Below are 23,805 nucleotides of genomic sequence, written 5' to 3' on the forward strand. Positions count from 1 at the left end.
AATTTGATCACAGTGCAGTTCCCTCAATTTTTGGTGCACCCTAAAACAGCACTTAAAGAAACCAAAGTCAAGCGTCGCCGTTGTCGTCATCGTCATCGCTTCGTGTGCGGGATGTGGCAGAGGACGATTCAGAGCACTACACTGACTGGCCTTGCTCCACTTGAGATGGGCTCATTCGACGATGGGACTCTGTGGGTCATGAAAAAAAGGACACTAATAGAAAGTGTGTAAGAACAACTCCTTTGGGGGGTAGAGATTTCCATTTTCTGTATTATGATGGCATGGCGTCGGGTTGTAGTGAAGTGCCAACCTCTCAGATATGTGGGCTTAGATCAGGACGGACATGTATTGGCCTTAGGATACCTCTGTGCGTATTAAATAGGCAGTGAAGGGTTGATGGCGTTGGACCGAAAGTACGATGTGCTGTGCAAGAAGTGTCACTACAAATTCGATCATAAATTTATTCGTGAACACCCTTCCGGGACAATATATTATGCTTGAAACTTGTCCTGTAGGAGTATTTACGAAAGAAGATTCCAAAAAGTTCATTATGGTAGCTATTTATAGCCGTAGAGTTTTTACGCATATTGTGGTTGCGAAGGAAAGCCTTATGTAAATATCAATTTTTCGATTACGATATATAGAAAGAACAAATTACTTAACCAAATGATAATATAGTCAGAATAGATACAAGAATTCGATTGATTTTTTTTGTTATGTGCCCTAGTAGTTTTCGACCGTAATAAATTTTATTATTCATCTTCTATATGTACCAGATTCAAAAAACTTTACAATGGTACTATAAATGATCACCATAGAATGAAATAGAATTCCAAACGGTTGAAATTAAAGAAAAAGCATGTCCAATTTTGCATAACTTGAAAAAAAGAAGTTTTTGAAAACCAGATACGCATTCGAGCAACGGGTAGATTAATTGCTGTGCATAATCATGCAACCAAAACTACCCCATGCCAGGGTGCAGCAAATGAACCGTTTTGTCTTCGCCTTCGGTATGCCATCTCTAGGATTGACAAAGGTTTCCTCGGAATTTGTTGTCATTTCACGGCGCGCACCGCTGGCAGAAACAAGAGCACGTCCAAAACAAAACTTTCTCTTTGCCTTTTTGAGTGATTTACTGCCGGGAGATCCTTGAGTGAAGGAAAAAAAGTGCATGGAACAATCACAGATAGTGAGGCAAATCGACGTATTGCTCGGTTGGTTGCGTCGAATCAGCACGCACCGCACGCTTTGGGTTTCTCCCTCTTTCTCAAACAAGAGTGCGATGTTTTCTTCGGAACATGAAATGTCGCTCTTGCTGTGAGGACATTAATCACGTGTAATATCAGCTGTGTGAATCTGGATGGAATCGACCATGTGATTTTCTTCGTTCCTCGGCGGCAACGGCTGGCAGAATCTCTCACAGTCATCCCGAAAGTCCTTCAAGTGAGGCGGCAAGCGAATGTGATGCCTTTGACTACGATCCAGATTTTTATATTAGCTCTCTATTCATATTTTTTCGAAGCATCATCATTCGACAGCCAACATCACACAGAAATCCAATCAATCATCATCCATATTCCCCATCAAAACTGAAACCCATCGTGGCATCGAAACCATTCTACACTTGATCACGATCACCTATTTCGTCCATCCATCAATCCCGACCATCCAGTCGGAATCAACAAGAGAACAAATCTTAGAACCATGACTAAGTAAAAATAAAACCAAAATCAATATTCATTGCTCTTAAAAATAATACAAACACATCATAAATATAAATTTCATTATTCGTACCCGCTCTCTTCGGATTCTTCTCCTCATCTTATTCGTCCTCAGTGAAATCCGCAGTAGCCAGTACGGTCCGGTAAAGTTTGCTTGCCTTGTGCATCCTTGGTTTACGAGGACTAACCGAACGCCGATGGCTCACAGGCAACTGTTTGTTCCATTTAGTTGGCCAAAATCAAATACAGTGATTCGGAATTTCTGGTGTGCAGAAGCAACGATATGGGAATGTACCTAATTTCAAATGTTGATACCAATCGTTTGGATTCAAATCCCGAAGAGAATCATAATCCAAACATTCGTTTTTATATGAACTTTTGTCTGAAATATTTCATTGTAATGACTCTTATGCTTACTAACGTTTCACGATGTAAATATTAGACACAGAGCAATGCACCCTTGGACAAAGTTGTAGATGGAAAATAGCGCTAGAAGTCGCCATACAACACTTTTCGGAATTCCATCTCTGGAATGAATTATTGGCGGAATACTAAATGATAATGAAATGATAAGTTCAATCCCTGCTATTTGCGCGCTTTTTGTACAAAAATAGTATTTTGGCCATTATTTCTGAACTCAAAGTTTGATCTAGTAAGTTTTCAACAGAAAGCAATGAAACTTTTTGAGTCCATTGTCCGATCCATCAAATTTTTAATAGGCTGACAGAAAGGGGGCTTGAGAATCAAACAATCAGGCAATGATCCGCTCAGAAAATAACCATTTACAATTCCTTGTAATCTCTACTTGGTGACAGTCGTGTTTCCGTTTGTTGCTGAAGATTGTCCCGTGAAAATCCATAAGAACTTCCGTTTAGCTTCAAAAATATTTCCGGTGGAGTCTCAAATACGCTGAAATTCAGAATAAATTCCTTAAAAATGCAAATAAATTGTCAGTGCAAATTATTACAAACAAAAATATAAGAAATTCAGACGAATTTCTGAAAAAAAATTCGAAACGAAATTCCGCGGAATTTGATGAGCAAGGCGAATTTCTTAAATTCGTTTCGTTAATTTACATAAGTTTCGCCATCAAAAACTAGCTTTCAACGAAATCTAACGCAATTCCGCAGAATTTCTAAATTATGTAATTTAAAGTAATATCATACTTCAAATTACTCAAAATTTCGGTTGCGCCGCTGAAAAAAACATAGAGGCTGTTTTCAAATTTTGTTGCCTACACAAGTTTTTTTTTAAATTGACGCCTACTATTTACGTAACCCCATTCCTAGTCGACAAATAAGGTAAATGATCCAATAGTGGAGGAACTAAGCACGTTCCAACAATATTCATTTTCCTAGAATTAAACGAAATTTCATTTCGCTTGCCTTAGATATACATTCGAAAGCGTTCCCCATCTATTTTATTGGAAAAATGCTTCCGTCGTGCGAGCCAACTCGCACTGAACTGATTAACTTTATCACCGGCCGCGCAATGCAAAACACAAAACTTCGGCAAATCGCGTGATCGTTCTGCCGTCCGAAACAAGAGCATACTCGCACTGAACTCTTAATTTTTGGGTTATCCAATTTTTATCGAAAATGAGTCGAATTTAACGCAATTTTTAGTACGTCAGCTTAGAGTAAAAATATTCGTATATGAATTAGTTATACTGATAACTCTGTCTAGCATGCAAGGTCGGAGATTCCTAGCGCCCTTGACGAAGTCTTTTCCGGGCGCCTGTTTCGTGCTAAAGGCCTTCACCTCCAGTTAGGCCTTAAATTAGGTTTAAGCGTATGAGTAAGCACCGTTCAAGATTTAAGAGGCCCTAAGAAAAACAAAATGTGCAACATTTCACATTCAAACTACAATTTGAATCTCACCGAAAGTCTATGTGTTATCTGTGATATAACAGAGACAGACGACACAATGCCGGTGGTAAATCTTTCAGAAAGCTCTTTTCGTTCAACTTTTCTTGAGCCTTAATTGACGAAATCGACGTACTTTATAGTACATCACGAAGAAGAGGCATTTAAAAAACATGACTAATCATGACAAATCATATCTCACGCATAGTTTCATAAGGGCGTAACTGCATTGATCGATTTCTCTTCATCGATTTTTCTTTCGGTAATAACGCAAAAGATTCAAAGCTAAAACCATGATTGTTGCCTCTGAAAAAAGATGCAACCATCCTTTACCACCTCAAACTATAAAATCCATAGCAAACTGTCTGTGTTACGCCCCTATGATCCTAAGGGCGAGATAAACAAATTTTAGATGGTTAGCCACCTCTGAAGTGGATCGGTTGATGATCGGGTTCGCTATCGAATATTTGATAACTCGTGCTGATTGTATTGCGGATACATTTGCTCATCTGTAGGACTTTATGGAGTGTGCTTTAACATAATCATTCAATTTTAAGGCGAAATAAGAGTTTTAACAGAACTATATTCGTTAAGGGCTCATCACGAGAAGAATTGGAAACTGATATAAAACTGATCTTATTCGGGGGCATACGCTCCACGATAAATTACTTTGAAACCGCTTCCATTCTAATTGTTGCATAACAGTTATGCCAATACAAATACTTAAAAACAATTATGTCTCCCTTCCTCTGATTTTTTGTTTAAAGATAATATTTTGAGAGGGAAACAAAAAAAAATCGGAAAATTTTGAGGATTTTCAAATCATTCCTTAACAAATCCAAGGAGTTTTTGATTTATATTTTTTGCCTTTGGGGCCATCCAGAAACCACGTGGTCATATTTTTGAAGATTTTCAACCCCCCCTCCCCCCATGTGGCTTATCGTGGTCATTTGGCAGACACCCCCTCCCCCCCCCTCCGACCCCGGGGTTTTTTTCAAGTACAAAAAATAAAAATAAAACATATGGTTAATCCGATCAATTTTGAAGATGGACAAATTCAATTGATTCAAAATTAAACTAAACCCAGTATGGAAATTATAAATTTTCATGAAGTCGAAAATTTTGATTATGTTATCATGTTGTAATGTGTATCAGGTATTAGGATGTCTAGAACTCGCACTCCTTCTATGCATCAGGAGGATACAAAAAAATGTGGACTCGCGAATATCTTATAAAAATTTCGAGAAAAATTTATAATGGTTTAGAAACTTTCCAAAATATCCCTATATTTTTATTTTTTATTTTTTATTAGTATTTTTTTTTTAATAAAAATAAAAATCATCACCTAATATCCCTATATATTCCTTTGAGTATTTTGGGCCTTCCATAGCTCTGGAGGTCCTTGGAATTTTTAAGATATTAACCATAACGAAACATCTGAACTGAAATCCTACAACGAAAAGTTTATCAGAGAATCACAAAGTTAATATGTAATCTTAGAGATGCAAATAAAACCTCCTACAGTTGTTTCTTTTGAGTAGCATTGCTGTAGAAATTTCAGTATTGTTTTCAGAATCATCAATATTAGAAATAAATAATCATAAAATAATTTTTTTAAATTGTTCATTGCTAATATTGATTTATTCATGAAAATTTTGTATTTTTTCGTTGAACATTTTGATTTCTTTATGGAAAATTCTTATTTCATAATTGCAATTTTTGCTTTTTCAAGTGCTAATTTATTATTGTTGTGTGCATTATTGTTCTTTATTGGCAATTTCCTATTTTATTATGGAAAATTTCTATTTTTTTCTCTACTAAAGAGATTTTCAATCCAGAGCTGGCTCATCTCTCAAAATTTCTAATTCTTCATTGAAATTTTATTTTGATATCGACTCGTGGAAGCCAATGATGCCATACTAAAAATATTTTCTCGGTCAATCTGATGGTTCCTTTGAATAATTTTCCAAGGAACTTCTATTCCACATCTCGAATATGCTTCAGTCAATGGTTCTTTCATAAGCGACTCATAGAGGAATGGATGTATTATAGACCAATTATTATTTTGGAGTTCGGATCATTCGATTTATTCAATTAACCAACTTATGAATGATGTATGATATAATATCCCAGTAGGTCCATTGGGTTGATATGACTTCAATTATTATTTATACAAGCTACTACAGACTTTTTAGGTTATACAAAACGTCCTGGAAGTCGTAATGTTTTAACTACTTGATCATTCAAGTCCGTGAACCCAGTTCTTCTAAGGCCCTACAAAAACAGTTTGCGAACAAACCTCATAGTCATTGTGCAACTTACTGTTGACTCAAGATAATTTTGGGTACCTTGTCTCTTGGATCTCATGTTGATGGAAATTAGGATCATATGCTTATTTCATTGGATATATTCCGATGATGAGAACATTGCAAATGTCTTGATTGATCTGGTAGATTCGTGGGCTGAACTTGAGAGCATTTTGAATTACACAGATAAAAAAATCCACTGAAATTTCATGCACATAAATGGAACGCCATTATTAGCGTAATTCCATACGGGATATAGCCTAAATGTATACAATATTCGACGTGAATCGTCAATATTGCATACAAGTTGTAAGCAATCTTGTTAACAAGAGGACAATTTCAGCGTAGAATAGTGTAAATTTTCGCATGTCAAGTTTTACGCGTTGTTTATTTTTCATTACTTTTTTCTGTGTACCTTGAGCATCTCGTATTCCTGAATATTAATCACTGACTTAACGTTCAGGATGACCCATCTTATCTGACCACCCATCTGTTTAGAATGATTGAAACATTTAAACTTTATTTACACGCTCTTAGAATCAGAAATCTTCCCAAGGTTTCGGATATCTGAGTTTTCATGGTCATTCAAATTTGAGCTCCATATTTTTCTGTAAAGCCAATATCTAGATGAACAATTTTACTGAAGAAAATGGTAGCCTAGCTCTCTTTTGTGATTTTATAGACAATCTAAAATGCTGGGCATATATGACCCATCATTCCTGAAAGGGTTGAGATTTGTTTTGGAATTCAATTTCAATCGTTATTATAACACTATTTTTTATCCTAGATTGTTTTAGGAATTGGACAGTTTTTTTCTGGAACACTGCCCCTTTTTTTCATACCGCAGGAATCTCCTTAGTTCTAAGACCCTTTTATGAATTTAAAAGCATTTTAGTTAGAATTTCATGTTCATTTTTTAAATGCAAGCTTCTCTATGTCATAACCTTTTTCATGCGCACTACTAGAATTTTGTGCATTTAGAACATTTAGGTGCATTATTATTTTTTTCGATCAATTATGATAATTATTCAATATCATAAAAACTAGGCTTCTTAACCCTAAATTATTGACTACATTTATTGCTTGGATTAATTTTAAATTCCAAGATCTTCTTAATTTTCAAGAATTATTATTCTGGAGTTGCAAGGGAAACCCTTCGAAATATTGATAAGAAATTTTTCGGAGTCTCCCCGGAAAATCTTTAGAATTTCAACGACATTTTTTACGAAATTCTGTGGAAGAGTTCCGAAAAATGTTCGGTAGAAAGTTTGAAGAATTAGAAGAATTTGTAGAAGGATTCGAAATGCATATTTACGATGAAAATTCCAATAAACATCAAATTCCGAAGAATTTCAAGTATAAAATAGAAAAAAAAATCCAGCTTACTTTTTTACAGAATCTCTAAAGATTTTTTTCAAAATCCTGGACAACTTTAATTAATCTTCAAAGGATTTTTTTCTAAATTTCCAATGGAATTTTTTTTCGTTTTCCAAAATAAATTCTTAGAAATTTTCAGCGGTTTTTTTTAATTTTCAAAAGAAATTATTCGGAATATGCCAAAATATTTCCGATGGAAATTCCTAAGATTTTCCAGTTGAAAATCGAAAAAAGTTCATCTGAATCACAAATAATGAATTTCCCGAGGAAATTCCGATGTTTTTACAAGTGGAAATAACGAAGAAATTGTACTTTTGTAGTACTTGTAAAGGTTGTACTTTTGAAGCATTTCCAGTAGGAATTCCTTAAAAAATTAAATCAAAATTTTGAAGATTTTCTGATGTGAAAATTCCTTAAACTTTCAAAATCATTTCCTGTGCATTTTTGCATGGTAAAGATTTAAAGCATTGTTTAGCTGAACCTACAAAGAAATCAAAATGACATTCCGAAGAAGAATGAATTCCCGATGAAATTTTGAAATGATTTCGGGTTCAAATTCAAAAAACACGAACCTTGAGAATTCTAAAGATTTATTCTTTGAAAATCCAAAGAATTTTTTGAAGATAATCCATAGACTCTTCCGTGGAAATTCTAAATAATGCCTTGAATAAAAACAATACGAAAATTTAAAAAAATGTGATAGAACTCACAAAGAGCGTTAAAAAGTATTCCGAAAATTTTTCATTTAAAAATTCCAAAATTGAAAAAAAAAATCAACGGAAATATCAAAGTGTTTCATGTGGCATTGGCTCCATATTCCAACTGGAACACCCGAAAACATCCTAGACAGGAACGAGAATCAAACTGGCTAACTGGAGACTGAACATTTTGAAGTATGCGCTCCCTAAAATGTTCGAAAAACTTCTTCAGATTCCCACGGGACTGTTTTTAATTTTCAGACAGAATTCACATGGAATTTTTTTCGGAGTTTTAAGGAAAATTTTTCGGAATTAACACTGGAGATGTTTTGTATTTTTTCTTTCATTATCAATTTGTAGCAAAATTTCCAAGCAAAATTTTTCAGAGAGAATTGTTCAAGAAAAATTCTGAATGCCAGCACTTTATGGAGCACGTAAATGGATTGTATGAAGTAATGTCAAAGTTTTTACAGGAAATTTCTTTACTTGATTTTTCCTGAATATCCACTTATGAATTTTTCTTCTTAAGATTTTTTCTTGGATTATTGTAAAAACATGAACATTTTTCAAAATTGTAGCTGCCGTCCGCTGATGAAAAAGTGTCAGCGGCGTGATGCCAAAAACCATCTGCGGCGGAATTTTTTAAAATATTTTTCCATTTTTCCTATCCAAATTATGTTGTGGAAATTGAGACTGAATCGCAACATGTTTTTTTCGTTTATTTATGTATGGATATAGGATCTTAGGCTAAGATGGTCAAATAATGCAGATATCAGAAGTAATGCCCAAAATCTCGCCCAAAATACTATTTTTTACTGCACGAGACAGGCATCATCACCGCTAGGTGGATTAATCTGGGTTTTTTTTTATTATACCCCGAACATCCCACCCACCCTCAACCTTTCGGAGACCAGTAGGAAATAATTTTATTTAAATACTAGTAGACCCGACGAACTTCGTTTCGCCTAAAATTTATTTATTCTCTGATTAATTCTCGAGCTATGAAGAAATTGATGTTCCTACTGTTGAGAAAACCCGCATTAGATGTCTTTCGCCATACAAACTTCAGGTGGTTAACTAATGCCGGCTATTTTTACATATACGATAGCGCCTGGATGCTGACAGCGGCGGGTAGGAAACCAACCACAGTATGTGATTCATTGTACTAGAACGAAGCGTTTTATCACGCGTCAGTAGGGGAAATAGGTATTTCTCTGCTCGTTTTTTCGCATTTGTACCAGGTGACGAGCAATTTGTTTTCATGTCTTGCTTTGATCGAAAAACACCCAAACACATCGTTCTATGTTGGCGAGATTACGTTTTCATTTGTCGAATGAGCGACTGCTTAATCAGTTTTGGAACCATTGTATTGGAATTGGATTTATATAAATGACAAATCTGAAAATTTAGTCTAAATTGCAACAGCTTAGTTGACAATCGATAGTAATTGCATGGAAGGAACAGAGAGCAAACCGACTAACAGAACACTCCTAATTCAGTCCTTCCCATTCCAGCTACGTTCATGTTTATTCCAATAATCATGTATTGAATTTGCTATACAAGCCTATAGTTAAATTTCAATATTCAAAACAACCCCTTTTTTAACCCCCCTCCTACAACCAAGATATCATATTGTTAAAATAATCACAGTGTATATTAAAATATTGAAATTTAAAACAAATCGAAGAAAAAATACTCCGGATAATCGAGTCAAAAATAACGGATAATCGAGCCCCGGATAATTGAGTCCCCGCATAATCGAGTCCAACCTGTATAATAGAATTTATTTTGATATTCTCAGATACTTTAAATAATCCAAATATTAAATTGCCAATGCAGGAGGAAAATTGTTCATAAAATTTCAAATAATGGCATAGCTAGTTCACAAATTTAAACCTCAAAATATGACTCTAGGCAAAATTTTAGGGTCATCTCATGTTGCTTCCTTTTTTAATTTTGGTGATATTTCTTATTGCCTAATTTGAGCTTAATCGGACATGGCCAAACAAACCATTCGGCTGATACCCATTTGGCCGAAAGGGTCGTTTGGCCGAATAGGTCATTTGGCCGAATAGGACATTTGACCGAATAGGTCATTTATGAAGTGAGAAACTAGGAGTGAGAAGAGATATATCTCAATTCTCATTACTCATTTATCACTGTGAAAAGTGAGAAGCGCGAAGTGAGTAGTAAAACATATCACTACCCACTTCGAACTGCTCACTTTTCACTGTGAGAAGTGAGAAATAAGGAGTGAGAAGAGAGACGTCTCTATTCTAATTCCTCATTTCTCACTTCTCACTGTAAAAAGTGAGAAGCGTGAAGTGAGTAGTGTGACGTCTCACTACCCACTTCGAACTACTCACTTTTCACAGTGAGAAATGAGAAATGAGAAGTGAGAAGTTGGACGTCTCACTACTCACTGCACGCTTCTCACTTTCTACAGTGAGAGGTGATAAAGGCGGAATGAGAATTTAGACGTCTCTCTTCTCACTCCTTATTTCTCACTTTTCAAATGACCTGTTCGGTCAAATGTCCTATTCGGCCGAATGTCTTATTCGGCCAAATGACCCTTTAAGCCAAAAGACCCTTTCGGCCAAATTATCCTTTCAATCAAACGACCTTTTCAGCCAATTGACCTTTTTAGTCAAATGACCCTTTCGGCCAAATGACCCTTTTGGCCAAATAACTTTCGGTTAAATGATATATTCGGCCAAACAAAGAAAAAAAATTGTCACTCTTGCAAACGGGTTGGTCAAACGGGGTCTTGTTGTCGATTAAAAAAGTTGCAATGTCACCACCTCCGCGGAAACAGATCCACACAATCGAAGAACAGAAAGACATACCACCACACGCAGAAGCATCCAAGACAAATTAAGGTGGTTATACAACAAAGCCACAAATCGACAAATCTTGGAAACCACGTGCTTTTCTAGTGATTTTTCAACTTGAAACTTGACTTCAGATAATGAATGGGAAAAATTGAAGCAGAAAAATGTGTTAGTCTTCAAATGCCTCACGGAAAGCTACAGAGTGCTCAAGGGTTATGTTAGTGGCGTAGCGTTGACAATTTTGGAAGCATTTGTGGCAGACTTAACGATTGATGCAAAGCTGATCCGCTCGGAGTTCTACGTCATCAAAGGTGGACAAAGATGCTTGCTATGAGACAAGGCTCCTATTAGGATACCACATTGATGATGATAACATCAAAGAACTACCTCTTGCCTTTCGTTAAAGAACTGGCCTGGTGTCGTTTTGGAGAAGTGTTATTGCGTGTACATAGATTAGCGATGCCAGAGTACCTACACGTGATCAAGTTCTCCTTATTGCGCACGAAGGTCACATTGGCATTAGAATCATGAAACTACATCTTCGAAGACAGTGTTCCTGTCTTAACAATTTAGCTGAGTTAGTAGAGAGGGCTAGCCTATACTGGCTATGATCGCATATCCCAATTTCCGCCGTTTTCGAGTTAGAATCTGTAACGGTCATATGCATCATAGTATTATGGAATGCATGAGAATTTGAAAAAAATATCTTACCAGTTTGCCCTAGATGAAAAATGATCGCAAACTATGCCTTCCCACGAACATCTTCCCATTGATAATGGGACTCATTTACGATAATTTTCACGATGGGACAAGTAGACTTAATGTCTGTTCATGATTTTCTCCATTTGATGCTTTTTTTCATATGAGGTGTAATATGTGATCATAGGCAGTATATCTCCCGTAAGTAGCTTCCCTGTAATAGTCGCATAACGAAGGGGCCCTCCTTAGCCGTGTGGTAAGACGCGCGGCTACAAAGCAAGACCATGCTGAGGGTGGTTGGGTTCGATTCCCGGTGCTGGTCTAGGCAGTTTTCGGATTGGAAATTGTCTCGACTTCCCTGGGCAAAAAAGTATCATCGTACTAGCCTCATGATATACGAATGCGACAATGGTAACCTGGCTTAGAAACCTCGCAGCCAATAACTGTGGAAGTGCTTAATGAACACTAAGCTGCGAGGCGGCTCTGTCCCAGTGCACTATGGTCCAGGATACAGATTTACGCGGAAAGATGAATTTTACGCCAAAACTATATTTTTTAGAAAAAAATGTTGTTCTACAAAATTGTTCGAAATAGTAAGGCCATCATTATGGTTCTACCAAAAAATAGGGTGGCCCATCATATAAAAAAAAATAGATTTTTTTTTTATTTCTCAGAATATTGACATGTTATGTTCTACAAAGTTGTAGCGTAGCTTATTCCAATCAATTTTGCTAAAAAAAAATTCTGTAGCTCTTAAGTTGGCTGATTTAGAGCAATTTTACCTAATTGGATTAGGGTGTACCAAAAAACATAAATTCATAAATTAAAAACCCAGATTAATCCACCTAGCGGTGATAGTGCCTTTCTCGTTTCTTGCGAGGGAGTAATTTCTTCGCACTTTTGGTATGAAAAAAAGTATTTTGACCATAACTTCTGAGCCAATAGTCCGATCTGGCCAATTTTTAATAGGAAACATGATTCTGCGTCGAATGTTGCGAGCAAATCGGCCGAGAGTAAGTCAAGACAAAATTTTCAAAACGACTTATCTGCTTTTGTAAACAAAGATTCGAACGTCGATTCGACGAATCTGATAACACTCCCACGCAAACAAACACTACCAATAGGCAGGTGAAGGTCTCGGCTACCTGATGATGGCGTTGGTTTGTGTCGAAGTGCTATGAGATTCGTGCAATCGACGTTTGAATCTCTGTTTACAAAAGCAGATAAGTCTTTTTTAAATTTTGTCTTGAAGTGCCTAAATAGAGTAAAAACTGGCCATAACTCCGAAGCCCATAGTCCGATTGGGCCGGTTTTTGATACGAAACAATGGGAGATTTAGATAGAGGTTAAGGATAAGTGAGTGAGAGAGATTATTTTGCGCACACACATACACACACAGACATCACTTCAATTCGTCGAGCTGAGTCAATCGGTATATTACAGTATGGGTCTACGGGGGTCCTATAAAAAGTTCGTTTTTGAAGCGAACATATAGCCTTTAAGTATACTGTGTATACGAGAAAGGCAAAAAGAATTTTGGTCATAACTTCTAAGCCCATAGTCTGATCGGGTCAATTTTCAACAAATAATGGGACAGGACTCTGCGTCGAATGCAACTTGTTGCGAGCAAATCGGTTAAAGATAAGTGCCTAAAAAATGAGCTAGACTTTTTAACGTGTTTTAATATGAAAAAAAGTATTTTGGCCATAACATCTTAGCCCATAGTCCGATCGGGTCAATTTTCAATAGGAAACAATGGGACAGGATTCAGTGTCGAATGCAACTTGTTGCGAGCAAATCGGTTAAGGATAAGTGCCTAAAAAATGAGCTAGACTTTTTAACGTGCTTTAATTTGAAAAAAAGTATTTTGGCCATAACTTCTAAGCCCATAGTCCGATCGGGTCAATTTTCGATAGGAAACAATGGGACAGGATTCTGTATCGAATGCAACTTGTTGCGAGCAAATCGGTTAAGGATAAGTGCCTGAAAAATGAGCTAGACTTTTTGCGCACACACACACAGACATCACTCCAATTCGTCGAGCTGAGTCGATCGGTATATAACACTATGGGTCTCCGGGTTTCCTATAAAAAGTTCGTTTTTGGAGCGAACATATAGCCTTTACGTATACTTTGTATACGAGAAAGGCAAAAAAATAAAATTTTCAACGTCTATTGTCTGTGATTTTTTTTCATCAAATGCTGTGTCTGGTTGTCTAAGGTTGTCACTGGTTTTGTTTTTTGCATCTGATAGTAAAAAAGAATTGAAGTGTCAAATATTTTATTTTTTGTGAGAATTTCCCCGCGTACTGCGTCTGGTTGGCTAGTCACCGGACAGACAAACAGGGCTATTATATATAGTATAATATAATATAATAATAATAATGCTTCTAAATCATCAGGATATTCACATTATTTCAAACAATTTTAACCGACCACATTGAACATATCCTCATCCGTGCCTTCTACGTATCATCAATCCCTCGCATCTGCTCTCGCAAAGAAGCGACCTAACCCAAAAATGCGCGCCACCACCGCCGATAAATGCGAGGGTGTTCGCATTCATATCGGTCGGTTAGCAACTTAGACGAGGACCTGTAAGCAGCTGATTCCCGCCGCTGACGATTCGGGATTCGGACCGAGCACGAGGACGGTGTGCAGTATCGGAGAGAGTGAGCACAATGTTTAGCACTCAATAACGCTGTCAGTCAGTCCATCGAAATCCATCAATCAATCAATCTATCAATCAACTTGAATTGAAAGCATCGCACCTTTTTTGCACTTTGCTGGGTTGTTGTTAGTCCTGCACGACCGGGCCAACTGCTGACTGTCTCTCTCTCTCTCTCTCTCTGTTGCTTTCACCCTTCGTCGTCAACGATTTTGTTAGGTTTGGAGCGCGATACTCATCATGGATCTAGTTGATGAATTTATGTTTTACTTTTCTTGCATATCGAAGAAATGGTAATTTTTTGTTCTTTAAGTGTCCACTCACCGATTCAAGACGTGCTAAAGGGCAGATCGCTTATTATGTTCCAGAATTATGACAATTGACCAAAACTGAATTTTCTTATCAACACAATCAATCAATCTTGTTGGATTCATCTGCTGTATGCAGCCACGACTTATGGATAGATTTTAGTTGTTGTTGAGCTAATAACCCAGCTTGTTATTTTCACATATTTAAATTACACTGGTGGTTAATGCAATGGTCTTAATCTTCTTCAAATCGCACATTGAATAATTTTGAAAAGAATGAATTAAAATGTTTTCTATCTAATTTAAATTATGTTTTTATATAGATCCATCTGATGTTTCAAATCGGAATCTTAAAAACTTTAAATTTAATTCTTATAGATTCGTTGAGAAGTTCCATAAAATATATTTAAAGAAATATGCACATAATTCCACGCATATACGGTGCAAGGAGTAGACAAATAACCAATATCAAATGTACTTACCGTTCGACGCTGGGGTCATGAATCAGGGTGGCCGGAATGCGATGCTCAACGTCGTCGTGTTGGTGGGCATCCGTCAGCGAAGGCGACTGACCACCGGATCGGTCGACCCCGACCACGGCGGAGGACGATCGATTGACTAGTGCCACCATCGGTTGCACCGTGACCATCGGGGAGGAAGACGACGATGATTGCGGTGTTTGATTTCGAAACATTGCAACTTTCTTGCGGGCGTTGGTGGCTGCCACCAACTGCACCATCGTGGAAGCACCCTCCAGGGAATGTGTTGATGATGGACTGGCTGACCCAGACGATAATACATCTTTCGTTTCCGGTCGCTCAAGACCATCGTCATCGCCTTCGCCCGCATCGTCTGCCGAAGAGAAACAAAAGAGAAAAGATGTGGAAATGAAAATTTTACTCCTTTTCAGGGTGTCAAAACTTGTGGGTGAAGCACGTCCAGTGGTGTTAGTAAGGAATAAGTGCAAGGGGGAATTAGAGCTTAATTGACTATTCATTTGTTGCTTCATTGTTTCATAAAGCGCTTGATTGAATCTTATTGACATGACTAAGATATGTACCCTAGAAACTTGACAGAGAAGGAGCAAATATTGTATAAAACGTATCATGAGTTATAAGGATTTTAAACAATGATTGTATATGAATCTAGCAATTTTATATACGTCATTATTGTACAGACTTTTTTACACAACTGTTATAAAATCTAAAATCTGGTGTTACGTTGTTTTACGTAAATATTGTTACTCTTAGTTAGGGATTTTCGCGGTTTGGATTTGCGCCGTACGAATCACCCGCGTAAAAACTGATGCATTCTGTAGTAAGACTATTTTTCTAAATTCTTGTTTTATCTACTTTAAAAAGTAGCCGTTCGGATTTGCGTATAAATATAATGTCCCTTAATGAAATCAGCTCTCATGATCCGCTTTAAATTAAAATTTTCTTTTTATATTCGCTAGTTTACTTTAATCAATGAAATATTACTTAGGATACTGATTGATCCCTTAAAAAATATTTGGTTTGAAACAAAATCAAATAAGGCTTTCTCAGTCTCTGGGTTGCCTTATCCTTGAAGCAACAATATTTCCAGTCTTTAATTAATAACATAATCAAATAAACTTGAACTAATCACCCAATCAGCAGATGTCAGATGTTCTTACATTTTTATATAAGAATGTGTATAATATATTGGCACATACAGGATAGTTATAATCTTTGCCAGAGCCCTCTCGTTACCCCATTGCGCTATTGAAACAGATGAGAGGAACCACTCGTCCTGAGTTGAATGAAATTTTGCAGAAAATTTATCTTCATATATCTACACTTCCAACGTTGCTATTTGAAGCTTCTGTTGTATTGGCCCAAGCTTGCATCGCTTCACCAATAAGACTAACACCCTCACGACTCGCCGGAAGAGGTTCACTGTAATTTATCAATATTATAAAATTTCTCTTACGTCCGCTCTATTCAACAACGAGTCGATTTTCGGGTGCTGAAAAATGTGATGACCAACAGGAGCATCGGATCGTACCGGACACCAACCGGATGGAGTTTTGGATTTCACGTTCACTGAAGCCACAAGACTGATGTAGGCTCCCAGAGGTCCCCAAGCTGTCCAGGTGATAGGAAACGATATATGTTTCGAAAAGTTACATTGCATCGGAGGTTTCCTCACACAAACCACAGCTGTAATTTTTCTCAATTAGTTGCCATTACTGACAGCAGAATCGGAGCAGATTTATTCTCGTTCCGCAAATTGGTGGATCGTTTGAAATATACGATTCCCCATAATCTCGAAAACATTTCCCTCAAGCGAAAGCAAATTCTTCCAAATGTCCGTAAATTAAAACGATTACGCCTATCATTCCCATCAGTTCAAAAGTCAGCATTGTGCAATATATGACTTCTATTCTACCTTCCTTCTTACGTATGCAAAAACCGTCCGTGGCAGCCAGCCGCTAATAACATGTTACCAGGCCATGTATCATTCCGCGACGACGATTCAAAAGCACGGAGCAACCGACGAAAGAAATATCACTTCTTGGGAACAGCACCCCCGAGCGCATTCATAGCAGAGGCAGAGCCCCAGCCCAGCAGCAGAAACAGCACAGCAGAGTTTATGGCTCAAGCTCTCGAATCGGGCCGATTTGTGGGCGGGGTGTAAAGAGACTCGGTACAAGCACACCAGTCTGTGGATGGATATGCATCAAATCAAAACGAAAACGCGGGGAGATCGATCAGATGACCCTTATCTGGTGGCAAGTTGGTAGAGTTCGGTGAGAAATGTAACTTATAATGGGGGTTTGAATATTTAAATTAATGCTGTTCTTCTAAGTGCAATTCAAAGCTTTTTAAAAACATTATGCCATGGGGTGATACACTAATTGAACCGTTTGTTTGAGAAACAGCATATGAGACATGCAAAATAATTGAAAAAAATAGATCTAATCTCCTAAAGTGCTTTTTTCACCCTTCTTCTGTGATCTTTTCAATATATTTTACGATGCACGAGAATGGCATCATCACCACTAGGGGGGGAAGGGCTGTTAGGCCGAATACCGTTCGGCCGAATGCCACTAGGCCGAAAGTTGTTTGGTCGAACAACCCATTAGGCCGAAAGTCATTTGGCCGAAAGAGTCAATTGGGCGAAAGGGTTATTAGTCCGTAAGGACCATTTGGCCGAAAGGGTCATTCGGCCGAAAGAGGCGTTTGGTCGAAAGGGTCATTTGGCCGAACAGGTCATTTGAAAAGTGAGAAATTAGGAGTGAGAAAAGAAACGTCTCAAGTTTCATTTCTCATTTCTCACTTGTCACTGTAAAAAGTGAGAAGCGCGAAATGAGTAGTGAGACGTGTGACTACTCATTTCGTACTTCTCACTTTTTGAGAAATGAAAAGTACGAAGTGAGTAGTGAGACGTCTCACTACTCATTTCGCGCTTCTCACTTTTTACAGTGAGCAGTGAGAAACAAGAAGCGAGTAGTGAGACGTCTCACTTTTTATTTTTCTCTTCACACTGTAAAACGTTGAAAAGCGTGAAGTGAGTAGTGAGACGTCTCACTACCACTCCGCACTACTCACTTTTTACCGTACACCAATTGAGACGTCTCCAATGAGAATTGAGACATATCTCTTCTCACTCTTATTTCTCACTTTCCAAATGACCTACTCTGCCAAATGTACTATTAGGCCAAATGTCTCATTCGGCCAAATGTCCTATTCGGTCAAATGACCCTTTCAGCCAAATGACCCTTTCGACCAAACGGCCCTTCCCTATTCGGCCAAATGACCTATTCGGCCTAATATCTTTTTCAGCGAAATGTCCTATTCGGCCTAATGTCTTTTTCGGCCAAATGTCCTATTCGGCCAAATGACCCTTTCGGCCAAACGACACTTTCGGCTAAACGACCCTTTCAGCTAAACGACACTTTCGGCCAAATGACCCTTTCGGCCAAACGACCCTTCCCTATTCGGCCAAATGTTGTTTTTGTCTTTATTATCCGAGGCTGGCTCGTCTCGTAGGCCAAATGTCCTATTCGGCCAGATGTCCTTTTCGGCCAAATGACCTATTCGGCCGGATGACCCTTTTGGCCAAATGACTTTCGGCAAGATCGGTTTCAGCCTACTACGCACTTACCGCAGTGCGAATATTGAATCCGACCACTACCTCGTTGCAGTATGTCCGCGCTCAAAACTCTCGACGGTGTACAACCCGTATCGGAGTCGTCCGCCGCGGCTAAACCTTGGGCGGCTACAAGACGGTAGACCAGCTCAAGACTACGCGCAGCAGCTGGAAGTGGCACTCCCAACGGAAGAGCTGCTATGCGCAGCGTCTCTTGAAGATGGCTGAAGAGATATTCGATCCGCCATTGAGAGCACCGCAGCTGCTGCACTAGGCACGGTGCCCTCGGATCAGATAATTGACCGGTATGACGGCGAATGTGAGAAGTTAGTGGAGGAGAAGAATGCAGCATTGACGAGATTGCTGCAACACCGTACGAGGCACGATATACAAACGGGCGCGGAACAGACAAAACTCGATTTTTTAAAGGAAAAAGCGCTAGCAGGATGATCTAGACCGTAAAGAGACGGAGCAACTGTACCGCGCTAATAACGCACGAAAGATCTATGAGAAGTTAAACCGTTCACGCAAGGGCCACGTGCCACAGCCGGTTGTATGATATTCGCCAGAAAGACATTTGCCAGAAAGCCTTTTGCCAAAATCAATTTGCCAGAATGGACCATTCCCCAGAAAGTTGTTTGCCAGAATGCACCATTCCCCAGAATAGGTCATCACCTATTTGCCATGCGCGTGTTTGCCCAGTATGCGCAATAATTCTTAACACCATGAACTTTTGGCATAACTATGAACAGCGTTAAAAGATAGGGTTATTTGGCATTAGGGACATTTTTTATAATTTTGCTTTGTTATTGTTTTATAGTTGTTTTCTACTGAGGAATATAACACCGCACCGGTCGATAATTGAATTGAAAATACCCAATCTGTACATAAGACGTATGCATACATAAGCCGAAAATAGCAGCATGCCTGGATTAAGGCAAACATGGCGGATGTGATCCTTTCTTTCAAATAGGTGCTTGTCCGGATTAAGGCAATGGTGGGTGTGATTCTTTCTTTCAAAATAGGTGCTTACTCGGATCAACGTAATGGTAAATGTGACTCTTTCTTTAAAATAGGCGCTTGCCCGGATTAACGCAATGGTTGATGTAATTCCTTCATTAAAAGTAGGCACCTGTCCGGATTAAAGCAATGGTGGATGTGATCCCTTTTTTTAAAGCAGACACTTGCCGGGATTAGGGCAACGGTGGATGTGGAACCTTCTTTAAAAATAGGCGATTGCCAGGATTAAAACAATGGTGGATATGATCCCTTTTTCAAAAGAAGGCGCTTGTCCGAATTAAGGCAATGGTTAATGTGATACCTTCTTTGAAATTAGGTGCTTGTCCGGATTAAGGCAATGGTCGATGTGAACCCTTCTTTAAAAGTAGGCGCTTGTCCAAATTAAAGCAAAAGTGGATGTGATCCCTTCTTTGAAAATAGGCGTTTGTCAGAAATGAAGCAATGGTGGATATGATCCATTTTTTAAAAAAAGGTGCTTGCTCCGATTAAGGCAAAAATAGATTGTATCCCGGGGTCCTGCCCAGCCTAGTGGTTAGTTGCGCGGCCATAAAGCAAGAGTATGCTGAGGGTGACTGGGTTCGATTCCCGGTGCCGGTCTAGGGAATTTTCGGTTTGGAAATTATCTCGACTTCCCTGGGCATAAAAGTATCATCGTGTTAGCCTCATGAAATACGAATGCAAAAATGGTAAATTGACTAAAAAACCTCCCCGTAACAACTGTGGAAGTACTGAAAGCACACTAAGCAGCGAGGCGGCTATGTCCCAAAGGGGATGTAATGCCAATGAAGAAGAAGAAGAAGAAGAAGATGTTATCCCTTCTTTAAACGTAGGTGGTTGCGTGTTTGAATATGTTAGTTGTGGATATGATTTTTTTTTAGAAATAGACATTTTGCCTAGACTTGTAGATATAACTTCTTCAATGAAAGCAAATGACGTCTAGTAGGGTAACGGTACCAATAGTGGAGGTATTAGTAGATTCACAAAAGAAAATATTTTTTTAAATCGATAACTATTGAAAATTTACAGCTTTAATATCTTAGTCAATGAATAAACTAATAAATTAGCTAACAAAAATGAGATAGATGTCATTTAACATCAATAATTACCAAATATTGCTTGCACTACTATGGGTACACTGTTCCTTTAGTGGCGGTAAAAATTAATTTTGGTTCCCATAGTGGTGCTATCCATTGGTTTCTTATGAGACTCGCCACTATTCATACAGTTGCACCACTATACATGCAAGGGAGTCAATTTTGTTAAGGAAAATCATTGTTTTTAATAGTTTTTCAAGTGAAATCTTAAGATAAGTTGCATTTAACAGGATATTTGAAGCACGGCGCATCAACTGAAACCATCGTAAAGTGTATAAATATGATAAATCTCATTAAAACCCCACTACCTCCATTATTGGTGCTACCTCCACTAAGGGTACGGTTACCCTATAACTTAAAATGATATTATCCAATTGTAGATAAGATTTAATTTTTGAAATGAAGTCAGCGTCTGGAATGAGGCGAAGAAATATGATATCCATTCGTAAACAGTTTGTTTGGTATTAGACAAATATGATTTTTTTTTTTGATAAATAGTATCCATCTTTCTGGAAATTGTCTAATATGTTGAATAATCCCTTTTATGAAAATTAATTATACCGCAAATCCCTTATTACTAAATAATGTCAAATACACGTTATCCAAAATTACCTTCTTTGTATAATTTATTTTCTATTCTTTTAGCCATCAATAATAATTAGAATTTTCAGTTTTACTATTTCTGGGGAATGGTACATTCTGGCAAATTACATTCTGGCAAATGATCTATTCTGGGGAATGGCTTTCTGGCATATGGTCCATTCTGGCAAAAATCATTCTGGCTAATTGATTCTGGCAAATGTCATACTATCGCCACAGCCCGATATGTGCAAGGACATAAACAAGAACCTTCTTACAAACGAGCGTAAGGTGATCCAAAGGTGGCGGCAGCATTACGAAGAGCACCTGAATGGCGATGTGGAAGACGAAGATGGCGGTACGGTGATGGACCTGAGAGAACGCGCGCAGGACATAATTTTACTGGCTCCGAATCTCCAGGAAATCCAGGAGGAGATTGGTCGGCTGAAGAACAACAAAGCCTCTGGGGTTGACCAACTACCAGGAGAGCTATTTAAACACGGTGGTGAGGCACTGGCTAGAGCGCTGCACTGGGTCATTACCAAGATTTGGGAGGAGGAAGTTTTGCCGCAGGAGTGGATGGAAGGTGTCGTGTGTCCCATCTACAAAAAGGGCGATAAGCTGGATTGTAGCAACTACCGCGCAATCACATTGCTGAACGCCGTCTACAAGGTACTCTCCCAAATTTTATGCTGTCGACTAGCACCAATTGCAAGGGAGTTCGTGGGGCAGTACCAGGCGGGATTTATGAACGGGTGAACTGAACGCTCTATCACAGACCAGGTGTTCGCCGTACGTCAGGTATTGCAGACATGCCGCGAATACAACGTGCCCACACATCATCTATTTATCGACTTCTAAGCCGCATATGATACAATCGATCAGGACCAGCTATGGCAGCTAATGCACGAAAACGGATTTCCGGATAAACTGATATGGTTGATCAAGGCAACGATGGCTCGGGTGATGTGCGTAGTTCGACATTCAGGGGCATTCTCGAGTGCCTTAAAAACGCGCAGAGGATTACGGCAAGGTGATGGTCTTTCATGTCTGCTATTCAAAATCGCTTTGGAGGGAGTAATACGAAGGGCAGGGATTGACACGAGTTGTACGATTTTCACGAAGTCCATCCAGTTATTTGGTTTCGCCGACGACATTGATATCATGGCACGCAACTTTGAGAACATGGAGGAAGCCTACATCAGACTGAAAAGCGACGCTAAACGGATTGGACTAGTAATCAACACATCGAAGACGAAGTACATGATAGGAAGAAGCTCAAGCGAGGTCAATGTAAGCGAGTTTCTGTCGGTGATGACGAAATCGAGCTTGGGCTCACTGCTCACAGCCGATAACGATACCAGCAGAGAAATTCGGAGACGCATCATGGCAGAAAATCGTACGTACTTTGGACATCGCATAACGCTCCGATCGAATAGAGTTCGTCGCCGTACTAAACTGACAATCTACAAAACGCTTATTAGACCGTTAGTTCTCTACGGACAGAGACCTGGACGATGCTCGTGTAGGACCAACGCGCACTGGGAGTTTTCGAAAGGAAAGTGCTGCGTATCATCTATGGTGGGATGCAGATAGCGGACGGTATGTGGAAGAGGCGAATGAACCACGAGTTGCATCAGCTGTTGGGAGAACCATCCATCGTTCACACCGCGAAAATCAGAAGACTGCGGTGGGCCGGGCACGTAGTCATAATGTCGGACAGTAATCCAGTGAAAATGGTTCTCGACAACGATCTAATAGGAACAAGAAGGCGAGGTGCGCAGCGGGCAAGGTGGATCGATCAGGTGGAGGACGACTTGCAGACTGCGTGGTTGGCGAAGTGCAGCCATGGACAGAGCTGAATGGAGAAGACTTTTATGTATTGCACAGGCCACTCCGGCCGTAGTCTGATAATTAATAATTATTTCTTGTAGAATTTAATGCTGAATGTTATGCTTAAAACCGTGAGAAGATTAGAGTTACCCGGCGAAGCTCTCCAAAATGCAAGTTGTGTTTCTTCTACACTAGAAAAGTTATAAATTCACCCATACATCACTTCCATTCCAATAACTCTGCCTGATGAACTCTAATGTAGTATATCACGAAGTAGTAGTGGTAATTGACAAATTGACTGCTATCGAGCCCTGAAGAAGATCTCATTCCCGGATCGAAACGTCAGTGATAAAGTAAAATTGTCATCATTAGTCGTGACTGAAAACCTATCCGAAAATTCAATAACATAATTGCAACAGACCTCTTTGATTACGCGAGTAGATTTGAAACATTAACTTCAGAAAATTCTTGGATAACCACGAACTTCATCCAAACATATGTTCTATGTACCACTACGAAAACGCCACATATTTAAAACAAACCTACAGATCATTGGTTTCGCGTATAGATCTGAAGGCCTTTACTTCAGGAATTTCTTGGACAACCACGAACATCTTGCATACACATATGCTATAATATGTACCTAAGCACATTACATACTTAAAATAGGCCTATAGATAATTGGCTACGC

At 38.7% G+C, this 23,805-nt stretch overlaps 1 protein-coding gene across 1 annotated transcript in view; it reads right to left on the bottom strand.

Moving 5' to 3' along the window:
- Positions 1-23,805, bottom strand: part of LOC134213147 (protein tiptop) — a 135,812-nt gene that overhangs the window by 108,889 nt on the left and 3,118 nt on the right. The window contains exon 2 of the mRNA XM_062691791.1: positions 14,955-15,324. Coding sequence (XP_062547775.1) covers positions 14,955-15,211 — 257 coding nt within the window. The 5' untranslated portion in view covers positions 15,212-15,324. The remainder of the gene's footprint in view (positions 1-14,954; positions 15,325-23,805) is intronic.

Source organism: Armigeres subalbatus, chromosome 2, assembly GCF_024139115.2.
Source record: "Armigeres subalbatus isolate Guangzhou_Male chromosome 2, GZ_Asu_2, whole genome shotgun sequence".
In the NCBI taxonomy this organism is placed as follows: Eukaryota; Metazoa; Arthropoda; class Insecta; order Diptera; family Culicidae; genus Armigeres; species Armigeres subalbatus.